Genomic DNA, 12405 nt, shown 5'->3' with positions numbered 1-12405 from the left:
CAGAAAGGGAAGATGAGAGGAAGTAGAAGTAGCAAGGGAAAGAAGCTGACCGTGAACCTTAAAGGCACAATAGCTAGAAATTTGCATCAGGAAAGGAATTACTCATGAGACACTATACTCATTATTCACAACACATCAGTTTTACTTCTGTTGGTTTGTTTATTCTATACCTAAAATGAAGCAAAGTGTTTTTGAACATTTAATACATACTAATTTTTATGATTAAATGAGTGAGAGAGAAATTAAATGAGCCAGTTGGGTTGGCTAAAGCATATTGCTATTGCAGTCACAGCCACCCGTGCCATGGATCCCAGCAGACTTCTAGCACACGTATATTCTCAGTCATCAGGGTCCTGGGCAACATTAGCACAGAGCAAATGGATGCATGGGACATTCTCCTGAATGTGAAGAGCCATAGGTTCCACTGACACACACACGTTCAAACCTTGTGATCACAGACTCCAGGAAGCCAGTTGACATTCAGCTCTGGAAATGGAGAAATCTCCCGGAAGTTCTCTTGAAAATGACACTCTTGTGTAATCTTTCCTCTATCTTTGCACAAACTACCATGAACTTTTTATGTTCCTTAACTGCCTAGTTCAAAAAGAGCACTCTGACGTTCACCTGACAGAGGGGGATATCTAAGTTGTCCCCTAAATAATTTTCTGCATATCGGGTTTTCTATGGGAGTAACAGCAGTCTTTTCCAGCTTGTGAGCTGGGTTTCTCTGATGTGAGATCAAGGGCTGTGCTACTGGCTGGGTTTTAAATTTTTTGTGTGTGTTTATTTATTTTTGAGAGAGAGAGAGAGGGAGAGAGTGCAGGCTAGGGGCAGAGAAAGGGGGACAGAGGATCTGAAGCAGGCTGTATGCTGACAGCAGAGACTTGGGTGCAGAGCTTGAACTCAAGAACCGCGAGATCATGACCTGAGCCAAAGTCGGATGCTTAACCAACTGAGCCACCCAGGCACCCCCTAAATTTTAATGTAAATGTATGTTCATGGAGAAAGAACTATATAAATAGTCTGGGGGGAGGTAGGATTATGGTAATTAAAAATTTTCTTCTTTGCTTGCTTATCTGTATATTCTAGTTTTCTGTAATAAACTCATATTGCTTTTTAATAACAAATTATATAATACAGGATAAAAAGGGGAAACGTAGAAATGTGGTCATAGTGGGCCACCCATATGTATCAGGTCTTAACCCCTGGAGATCGTAAATGTTGTATTTTTGTAGATGTGGATCTTGAGATGGGGACCTAATCCTGGATTATCTGGATGAGTTCTAAATGTGATCACAAATATCCTTATAAAGGAGAGGCAGGGGAACCTGGGTGGCTCAGTCGGTTAAGTCTCCGATTTTAGTTTGGGTCTTGATCTCACGGTTTGTGAGTTCATGCCCCATGTTGGACTGTGTGCTGACAGCTCAGAGCCTGGAGCCTGCTTGGGATTCTGTGTCTCCCTTTCTCTCTGCCCCTCCCCAGCTCTCTCTCTCTCTCTGTTTGTCAGTCTCAAAAATAAATGAACATTAAAAAAATTTTTTTAAAAACTGCCAAACAGTTGTCCTTATGTGTTAGAGTTCCAGTTGGTCCACAACCTCTCCAATGCTTAGTATTATCAGTCCTGTTAAATGTAGCTATTCTAATGAGTCTGCAGTGGTATCTCATTGTAGTGATAATTTCCATTTCCATTGTGACTAATGATGTTGGGCGCCCTTAATGTGCTTATTGGCCAAATGAATATCTTCTTTCATGAAATATATCTGTGAATTTTTCTTCCATGTTTTAATGACAATGATTTATAAAACTTATCTAAGTATTCTAAAGACAAATCATTTGTCAGATATATGGATAGTGAATATTTCCTCCCAGTCTGTGGTTTGTCTTTTCATTGACTTAATGTCTTCAGCAGTTTTTAAATTTTGTGAAGTTCAAGTCACCATTTCTTTTATGATTTGTGCTTTTCATATCACATTAAAGACCTTTGTTAACACTAGTAGCAAAGATTCCATCTGCAGTCTTAATTATCCTTTGCCATGTAACAAAGCATAGTCAGAGGTTCTGGGTATTAGGATTGGACATCTTTGGGGGTCATTATTCTGTCTACCACATATGTCCATCATCAGAATGAGGAACTGCTCTTCTGTTGCAATTGTTGAGTGGTTTTTTTTCCTTCCTTGTAGACATTTTTATTTATTTATTTTTTAATTTTTTTAACATTTATTTATTTTTGAGAGACAGAGAATGAGCAGGGGAGGAACAGAGAGAGAGGGAGACACAGAATCCGAAGCAGGCTCCAGACTCTTAGCTGTCAGCACAGAGCCCGACCTGGGGCTTGAACCTGTAAACCACGAGATCATGACCTGAGCGAAAGTTGGAGGCTTAACCTACTGAGTGCAATGGCTACTGCTTCATTTCTACCTTACAAATCTTGTGCAAACTCTTCTTTTGAGAAACTCTAGCCTAAAGGCATATGGGAAAATGGATTATAGGAATCATAGTTCCAACTTAACTGAGTGGACCCAGTACAAATGATCACATCCTTCAAATCTTTGCTCAAATGTGATTTTCCCAATTTTGCCTATCCTGACCATCCTATTTTAAACTGCAACTCATCTCACCTCCTTTGTAACCCAACGCCCTCCTAGATTGCCTTTAAATATTGGTGTTCCAGAGAGTATCACTCTTGGCACTCTTCTCTCACTCACTACACTCTTACTGGGAAATCTCTTCTGTATTCATAGATGCAATTACCAACCATACATTGATAATTACAATGCTACACTGTGCACGGGGTCCTTATTACCAAAGAATAACTAGACAGCTCAACCTGCATGTTCTAGTGCAGGTTGTTCAAAACTTTCCCTTCTCCCCAAACCAGGTCCTCTTTTATTTACTCACTTAATAAATAACACTTCCAACCACCTAAGCAAGAAACATGAAGTCACGCTAGGCTCTTTCCTTTTCTTCATTCCAAATCTCTTCTCCTTGATCACTAAGTCCTGTGGATTCCTAAACTTAATATGTCTCATATGAGCTTCCTCTTTTCCATCCCCAATGTTGCAACCCTCATCCACAATTTACTTATATTTCTGCAGAAGTCTCATAGAAGTCTCTGATCTCCAGGTGTGCCTAGATGGCTTAGTTAAGTGTCTGACTCTTGGTTTTGGTTCAGGTCATGATCTCATGGTTTGTAGGTTCGAGCCCTGCATTGGGCTCTGAGCTGACAGTGCAGAGCCTGCCTGGGATTCTCTCTCTCCCTCTCTCTCTGCCCCTCCCCCACTCTCTCTCACTTGCAGAAATGAATAAACTAAAAAAAAAAAATAAGTCTCTGCTCTTCAAGTCAAAATACCTACTACTGTGGATATTTTAAGTAATAATTCTAACAAGGATATCTGATATGTTATTCCTTTGCTCTAACTCCTTTAATGGTTCCTCCAATACTTCCATGAAGAAAAGCTAATCCTTTGAATAGCAGGTAAGATTATTCATGATTTCTTCTTTACCTATTCATGCAATCTCATCTGTACCCATTCTCTCCTGTGAAATGTAAGCTCCAAGTAAACTAAATGACTTCCAGTTTCCCAAGTCCATTAAATGGTCTCTGGAATGTTCTGACCCAAGCTGACAGCACACTCCCCCCCCCCCCCGCGCCCCGCAACCCATCCTCTTTGCCAGCAAGTTTTTGCTCATCCTTTAAGTACCAACTTGTTACCTCCTATGCAAAAAATATCAATATTCCTTTTTACACATTAATGGCCATGCCTTCCCATTGCTCTACTGCTTATGCATCATGCATCTCTGCAAGTCTGTCTCATGATATATCCTCAAACCCTCTCCTTCCAAATTGGAAGCCATGGTTATGTAGCTTGGACATTAAATTTAAGTATATGTATTTAAAGATTTAAGAACCTCAGTGGGTGGGGCACCTGGGTGGCTCAGTCCCTTGAGTGTGGGACTCTTGATTTTCACTCAGGTCATGATCTCACAATTCCTGAAATCGAGCCCCACATCACCCTCTGTGCATAGAGACTGCTTGGGATTCTCTCTCTCTCTCTCTCTCTCTCTCTCTAACCCCCTCGCCCCTGTCCCTCCTACCCTCCCACTCTCTCTAAAATAAAACAAACCAAACAAAAAACCTAGATGAGTTTGTAAACTTTGATAAGTGTCTCAACAGACAGGGCCTTGTAGCAAATAGAGCCCTGAACTAGAAGTCAGGAGATTTGAGTACCCTCCATTAGGGTACTTATCTTTTCTGGCCTCAGTTGTCTCTCTCATAAATACACAAGTGTGTCTAGATGACAGCCCTAGTTTCTAGGTAGCAATTTACAACTTATCTTCTTTTTTATTATCCAGTCCAGCCCCCTTCCTTTCACACATGACTCTCAGGGATGATATATAATTCAGTCAAAACGTTATTACAATTACTTAATGACTAAAGACAACGCAGTCTGGGGATCCTAGACCTCCAGAAATGTTCCTAGCTCTAAAATGTTTTTAGAATTTGTCCAGTTAACAAAAACGGACGAAAGAAGTAAAGAAAAGCCACAAGAGAAGACACGTCAAGTAAAAAATAGCAGCCAAGAAGGCTGGGGAAACCTAGAGGTCCCACCAATTAGAAGTGAACTTCCTGTCCTTGGGTCAACTTCCGGAATCAACAATGGGGAGACCCAATCGGAACCTTCCTCCAGGAGCCAATGGGAGAGCACATTACAAAGAGCCAATCCAAGGGGCGCTGTCACTGTTATGGTCCTGTCAGGGCGCCGGCGTCGTGGTGTTTGGGCGGCCGCCACCTAAGAGACTTTGGTGGGGCAGACTCGGGGGCAGCTCGTCTCCGGCCTCGCTCCCAGCTTGCACCTCCCGGCTCGCGGGCCTCACCGTAGGGCGCGCGTGCGGGCCGGTGTCGCGGCCGCCTTGGGGCCTGGGCCCAGCCGCAGCCTCCTCCACCGCCGCCGGCTCGGAGGGGCCGCGAGATGCAGCCGCCGGGCCCACCCCCGGCGTATTCCCCCTCGAACGGGGACTTCACCTTTGTCTCTTCGGCAGACGCGGAAGGTGAGCATGAGCCCCAGGTGGACGCGGGGTGCGACGCGGTGGGCTGTTTGTGGTGCCGAGGCGGTTGCGGCCGGGTGGGGACCGGCAGGGAGCCGCCTGGGGACTCGAGCCCTCTGCGCCTGCCGGGCCGTCCGAGGGGGCCTGAGTGGACGGAGGGCTTTGGGAAGGCGTCCCAAATTACTCACTTGGCTTCTGGCTCTCCCCACACCTCAGCGGGGCCCACGGAACCGTAAGATTTTATTTCTGCAATGACTTGCTGTTAATCAAAAAAGGAGTGGTCCAGTTGGCGAGGGTGGGTGTCAAAGAATGAAAACGAGGTAGGAGAGCTGTGTTCCTCTCTTATTTACCGAGAGAGAACTTTATGCCGATGTTAGATTCGGCACTGCGAATACAAACTTCTTAGAGGAGTTCGTGTTTTGTATGGACTCCGATATCCTGCCTGCGTCCCAGTTTTCCTCCTGTTGTGTAGTGTTTGACCTCAATATTCAGAGAAGCGGGCCCAAGTGTGTTTGGAAGTTCTTGTAATACAGTTAGGTGTCCCCAAGGGCATCTACGTATTTCCTTGTGCTGTTGTGAGGAAGCCGTTGTGCCGGAGAGATTTTTCTTTTTCTACATCGTAGGAAAGTTTTTCCTCCTTTTCTCTGTTCCTTACCAGACTCTTTCTGACCTGACTCTTTCTCTGCTAGTCGGTTTCGAATTTTAATTTTATTAGACTGTATACACCAATTATTTGCCAACGACTAGACTTACTGCCCTATATGAAAAAAAAAAGTATGCATAAAGCTGTAGAAATTTCAATCTAGAGAGCCTAACGTTTGCTCAGAAATCTGATTTCAGAGTGCATCAGTTAGTATAGCTTATTTTCCTTTGTTTTGTTTTCCTTGTTTTGATTTCTCAGTGGCGTTGTTTAAAAAATAATATTGTAGTTTTGGTCGTAACTTAAAATGGAAAATAAAATTTTTATTTATCGTGGAGAACATAGCTGATATATTTATTTTAAAGCTAATATGAATAGGGGCACCTGGGTGGCTCAGTCGGTTGAGCATCTGACTTCAGCTCAGGTCATGATCTCACAGCTTGTGAGTTGGAGCCCCACATCTGGCTCTGTGCTGACAGCTCAGAGCCTGGAGCCTGCTTCAGCTTCTGTGTCTCCCTCTCTCTCTCTCTGCCCCTAACCCACTCGCATTCTGTCTCTGTCTCTCTCAAAAATAAATAAACATTAAAAAAATTTTTCTAAATAAATAAAGCTAATATGAATATTTGGTGAAATACAGCAACCCAAAAGATTTCGATTTGTTTAATCTATACTTGGTAGCATAGTGCTTCGGGAGGAATATCAAATTTAATTTTCCAGACCTTAAAAACATGGCCTTTTGAATTGTTCAAAAATTTTGAATTATTGTTCAAACTCGTGTATTTATGTATATATGTTTCCTATCCTCCCCTGCCCCCAGGAATAACCTCTCTCTTTTTTTTTTTTTAACATTTATTTATTTTTGAGACTGAGAGAGAGAGAGAGAGAGAGCGCGCGCATGAACAGGGGAGGGTCAGAGGAAGAGGGAGACATAGAATCCGAAACAGGCTCCAGGCTCTGAGCTGTCAGCACAGAGCCCGACGCGGGGCTCGAACCCACAGACCGCGAGATCATGGCCGGAGCCGAACGCTCAACCGACTGAGCCACCCGGGCGCCCCTGGAATAACCTCTCTTAAATACACCTAAGAAATCTAACAATGATATAACAAGCAAACCCTCTGACTCTGTACACGAAACCAAGAAGCCTGGAATAAGTAAACCTAACGGATATAAGGTTTATTCTCACTTCTCCATTTAGCCTTTTAAGGATACCTATGCTTCCTGTATACCGAGGATGTATAGACAAGGATAGATATATGTCTAATAATACCCTCAGACGTATAACATTGTACAGTTTAAATTTATAGAGTATTTTAAGCAAATAACCTGTTTGATCTTTATAAGAATTCTGCTGAGCTTCATTATTCTTGTATTTTGTCATGAAAATGAGACTTAGAGAAGTTCAGTAACCTCTGCATGAAGGATCTGAATTAAGAGCTAGTGAAATTGTGATGCTGCTTTCTTAAATATTTTTATAAATTGAATAGTGTATCTGAAGAATAGTGTTAAGAGTCCTGGGTTTGCATCCTGGTTTTGCCAGTTACTGTCTATATAATATTGCCCAAGTCATTTAGCCTCTCTTAGTTTCAACTTTCTCATATACAAAATGGGAATTAATACACAGTGCTCAAATATTTTGCAAATGCACAGCACTTAGTACCGTATCTGGTGGAGTTAAGAGCTTGGTACATGTTAGCAATGCTGCTGCTGCTTATTTTTCACTATTAACTGGCCCCATACTTAGTTTTTATTGTTCTCTAACATGAAAATTTGACTCTGTAACTCCAGGTCTTTTCCCTGGTTCTTAAGCATATCATGTAATTTCTTTCTTCTCCCTTTTCCTGCCTTTTCTCTAACCATGAGTGTTTTCAGTGTACCTTCCTTCTAGATTCTGTCCAGGTCTTTCTTAATGATACCTATCTATACTATTTATGCACACATATCCTTTGTTCTAAAATGTGCCTCACTCAGTGTTTGTCTCCACACCTATACATATCCTAGTCCCAGGCTTTGAATGCCTTTCTGCTCCTTACCTGAAGTTGAGAATTAACACTGAACTGGCATGCTCATTCCTTGGGGAAACCTTGCTTAACTGTCCATCAGAAACAGACTTCCCTGATTGTTTCTGTGTCCCAGCACCTGCCACAGAATCCAGACTATAAACATCAGAAAATAATTGTTGAAAGGATAAATGATTCTTCCTTTCTTTTATCTCCTATGACATTGATACTTGGGACTATAAAACTTAGCACATTTTGTATAGTGTAACTAAAAAACTGCTGGATTTAGAGCCAGCAGACTTCAGTTAAAGTCCTGAGCCTTATAGTAGTGATGTGATATCGGGCGAGTTACAGAGTTTCTATAAACTTCCATATTGTCTTCTATAAAATGAAAAGCAGGGACGCTAGCTGGCTGAATCATAGAGCATGCTACTCTAGACCTCGGGGTTGTGAGTTTTAGCCCCATGTTGGGTGCAGAGATTACTTATTTAAAAAAATTTTTTTTAATGAAAAATTTTTAATGAATAGCATACATAATGTGAGTTATTTAAAATAATGTGTATAAAAGCAAGTTCCATAAGTACAAGTTAAAAACACATGAACTATGTGTGAATCAGCCAATAAATGAGTAGTGAAACCCAGGCTGAATCATTCAAGTCTATGGTATAAAACTATATCCAAAAGCAGTACTGAAATGCATGTGTATAAATGCAACAGTGTAATGATACCATTATGTATATGTAAAGTGTAGTATAGAAGTTTTTAGGGATCCTTTGACTTTATTTCGTATCAGATAAATAAGTAATTCTTTGCCTGGTTTATGTCCTGAGCACTTAGTAATACAGAGTCTGCCTTAATCATAATTTGCATTTTAATAAGATCCTGCTGTGATTCATATGCACATTAAAGCTTGAGAAGCACTGATTTAGAATGTTATGAACGATTATGTCTCAAAAATAAATAAATGTTTTAAAAATTTTTTTTAAAAAGAATGTTATGAATGATTAGAAGAGGAGGAAATTTTTTCTAGCTGTAAGATCACGGACAGTTTAATGGAGATGATAATTTGCCTAACTTTGAAGGATAATGTTTTATATCTATAGGATGGAATAAGTGCCTCCATGTGTAAGGGTCTGCATATGAGGAAGTCCCTGGCACCAAGAAATGGTCTAATAAGAGATAAATTTCATTGTACATAATAAATGCTATAGAAAGTATTGTTCAAAGGAGGAAGTGGTTAACTGCAAGAAAGGATCAAGGAAGTATTCGGGGACAGATCAGGTATATTTTGGAGGATAAGTAGGCGTTCTTCCAGTTGAAAGGGGAAAGAGCATTCACTTAAGAACTGTGCCAGTACAATACATGCTGGAGGCTGTCCATGTCTTATAGTTATTAATCTTCACAGACCTAAAACAATGCTGATTTAGACCATGAGCTTCTCAGGGTTAGAAGCTGTGCTTTTCTCATACCCACTGCCTAGCACTGAGTCCAGCATATAGCAGGAATTCAGTCAATGATGAATGAATGACCATGTGATACTTTTTGATTAAGTTAAAGGTGTTGTGCTTCTAAAACTGAAGCCAGTACTAATTCAACAGAATTAAACAAGTAGTTGGAAAGTCATGAACACAGACAACTAAGCAAGAAAGATGATGTAAGCCACCGGATAGACATTTTCTCATCTTCATATTTTTGTACCTCTAAGTATCTTTGTATCTATATGGAAACATTCATCTTCCCTGCAAATCTTAAAGAAAAGGTTTCTTTCCTCTTTTCTAAAAGGATAACCCTCTACTAGTGCTTTTATGCCCGTATCTTCTTGCCTTTTGTGGAACTTTTCTTTCTCTTCACTTTTTCTCTCTAGCATTTTCTCTTTCTTCTCTGTTTGTTACATCTCTACCATCACAGGTCCCCTCCTAAATTACAGGATTTTAAATTAAATTTTTAAGGAAAATTTTCACAGCCATACTATCTCTGTTATTTCCTGTTTCCTCAGCATCCAGAATCCCTACTCTTTGGCATTTTGCTTGCTTCCTTCCATCTTCAGCAGTGTTGCCCAGGGGGGAAGGTTCCATGACAACATAAATTTGACACATGACAAATGATGTGTTAACCTAAGGTGAACGAGTTTCCTTAATGTAGAACTCCCAGAGCCTTTGCGGCACCTGAGTAGCTCAGTCACTTAAGCATTCAACTCGTGATTTTGGCTTAGATCATGATCTCACGGTTTGTGAGATCGACCATGTGATGGCCTCTGCACTGACAGTGTGGCGCCTGCTTTGGATTTTCTCTCTCCTTCTCTCTCTGTCCCTCCCTGCTTGTTCTCTCTCTCTCTCAAAAAATAAATTAAAAAAAAATTTTTAAACTCAAGTGGGGGTTGTAGTATACAGGATTTTCCAAACTCAGTGAACACCAAAAGCCTTTTGTGAAGAGCATGTCACAGGATCCAGATTCTGCAGAATATGCATAAAGAAACACTTAACTTCTAAAGGCAAGTTTGACTTTTACTTGATATTTTATACTCTTAACAATTTGTCCCCACTCTATCTTCTGCAGCTTTTGGAGATAAACTCTGCCTAACAGAAGCCTGCAGCTTCTATGCCTTTCTCCCTGCCATTTCTTTTCGTTGGAATGATTTCTCTTCTCATTCCTTCACTGCTGATCCCATTATCCCTCATAGCCAAATTCAGGTTCTACCTCTACATAGTCTTCCTGACCACCTCTCTAGTAACTTAGGCCTATTTATTCCTTTGGCACCTGTGATCACTTGGCAATTTGCATTGTCATTTACCTACAGAAGAGTGTGTTTTACAGTACTAATAGGGTTTTATGTTACATGCTATCTAAATTAGATTTTTAAATTGAGATATAATTTATATACCATAAACTTCACCCTTTGAAAGCATACAATTCAGTGGTTTTTAGTTTATTTATAAAGTTGTGCATCCACCACCACTGTCTAACCCTAGAACATTTCATCACTTCAAAAAAGCAAACCTCTACCTATTTTTAGTTATTCTCCATTGTCTCCCAGCCTCTGGCAACCACTAATTTACTTTCTGTCCCTATAGGTTTGCCTATTGTGGACATTCATGTAAGTGGGATAATATGTGACTTTTTTTGTCTGGTGTCTTTTACTCAGTACTCAAAGTAATGTTTTTAAGTTTCATCCATGTTGCAGCTTGTATTAGTAACTGTTCCCTTTTCTGGATGAATAATGTTCCATTGTTTGGATATATAGTACTATCAATTAGATTGTAAACTCCTCAAAGTAAAAACAAACAAACAAACAAAAACTCCTCAAAGTATCTCACTTTTTTTATATCACTGTCAGGGCATTAAAGAAATAAGCTAAGTAATTCATAAATATTTATTGATAGATTAATTGATTAATATTGAAAACAGGGAAGGTACTAAAGTGAAAGTGACTTAATGTTTGTGATATAGTTCCTCTTGCCAAAGGGCAGAAACTTGTCTCTAGTCTCTCTTTCACTTTTTCAATATTGAGTTGGTCATCAACTATTTCAGACTAGCTCCAGAATAACTGTATAATGAATCTATTCTTCCTCCTCTACTGACACTGCCTTAGTTTGAGCTCTTACCATTTCTCATCTATACCATAGCCTCCTGACCATACTCCCCTGTGCAAATCTCTCCCCTGTTAAATCAGTCTTCCATTGTGAGACCAAGATTATGTTTCCAAAATGCAAGTCCAATTTTGTATGTTTGCTTTATTAAAAGCTTTTAATGTCATTTATTGATTTAAACTCTATGGAGCTATTTTCCCTTCCATTCATTAATTAACTCAACATTTGTTGAACTACATATTTGTTAGTTGCCTACCATATAGGTCAGGCATTGTTATAAGTATTGGGGAGATATGTTCAAAACAAAACTACAACAAAAACACTTAGTTCTTGCCATCATGGAACTTACAGACATTAATCAAATAATCACACAAATATATTATTATAAACACTGTGAAGGAAAAGTCCAGAGGACTATGAAAGGAATCTAGTCTGGGAGATGAAGGAAAACTTCCTGAAGCAAATATATGAGAACTGAAGAATGGGTGGCATTTAATTATGTGATGTTGGAGAAAACAGCTTGGTACAAAGTTTCTGAGATAAAGGGGATCCTGGTTCATTCAAAGAACTGAGAGGCTTAGTGTGGCCAGAGCACAGATGGGGAAGGGCAGAAAATTGTTCTGGGGAAGTAGGCAGGGTGCATAGAGATTTTTGGACATGAGCTAAAAAAAGCCATGGAAGGCCACTGAAGGATTTTAACCAGGAGAGTGAAGGAATTGCATTTTACAAAGAATCTTCTGGCAGGGCGCCTGGGTGGCTCAGTCAGTTAAGCGTCCGACTTCAGCTTAGGTCATGATCTTGCAGTTTGTGAGTTTGAGCCCTGCGTCTGGCTCCATGCTGACAGCTCAGAGCCTGGAGCCTGCTTTGGATTCTGTGTCTGCCTCTCTCTCTGCCCCTCCCCCACTTGCTGTCTCTCTCGCAAAAATAAATAAACATTAAAAATTATTTTTTAAAAAAATCTTCTGGCTACAATTCAGAGAATGGATTGGAAGAAGACAAAGACACGAGTGACTAGGGAGAAAGCAGTTAGTAGACCATTATAGTCATGCAGGCAGGAGTCACAGTTTTCTATAGCTTGTGCTGGGAGTAGAAATGGAGAAAGAACAGTGGGCAGGTTCAAAAATATTTAGAGGTG

General features: G+C 40.4%; 1 protein-coding gene across 1 annotated transcript in view; it reads left to right on the top strand.

Moving 5' to 3' along the window:
• The first annotated feature begins 4722 nt into the window (after window positions 1–4722).
• YIPF4 (Yip1 domain family member 4) overlaps window positions 4723–12405 on the top strand; it is a 28717-nt gene continuing 21034 nt past the window's right edge. Inside the window, exon 1 of the mRNA XM_027033507.2 lies at window positions 4723–5049. Coding sequence (XP_026889308.1) covers window positions 4971–5049 — 79 coding nt within the window. The 5' untranslated portion in view covers window positions 4723–4970. The remainder of the gene's footprint in view (window positions 5050–12405) is intronic.

This window comes from Acinonyx jubatus, chromosome A3 (assembly GCF_027475565.1).
Source record: "Acinonyx jubatus isolate Ajub_Pintada_27869175 chromosome A3, VMU_Ajub_asm_v1.0, whole genome shotgun sequence".
In the NCBI taxonomy this organism is placed as follows: Eukaryota; Metazoa; Chordata; class Mammalia; order Carnivora; family Felidae; genus Acinonyx; species Acinonyx jubatus.
This window is presented reverse-complemented; position numbering and strand designations above follow the sequence as displayed.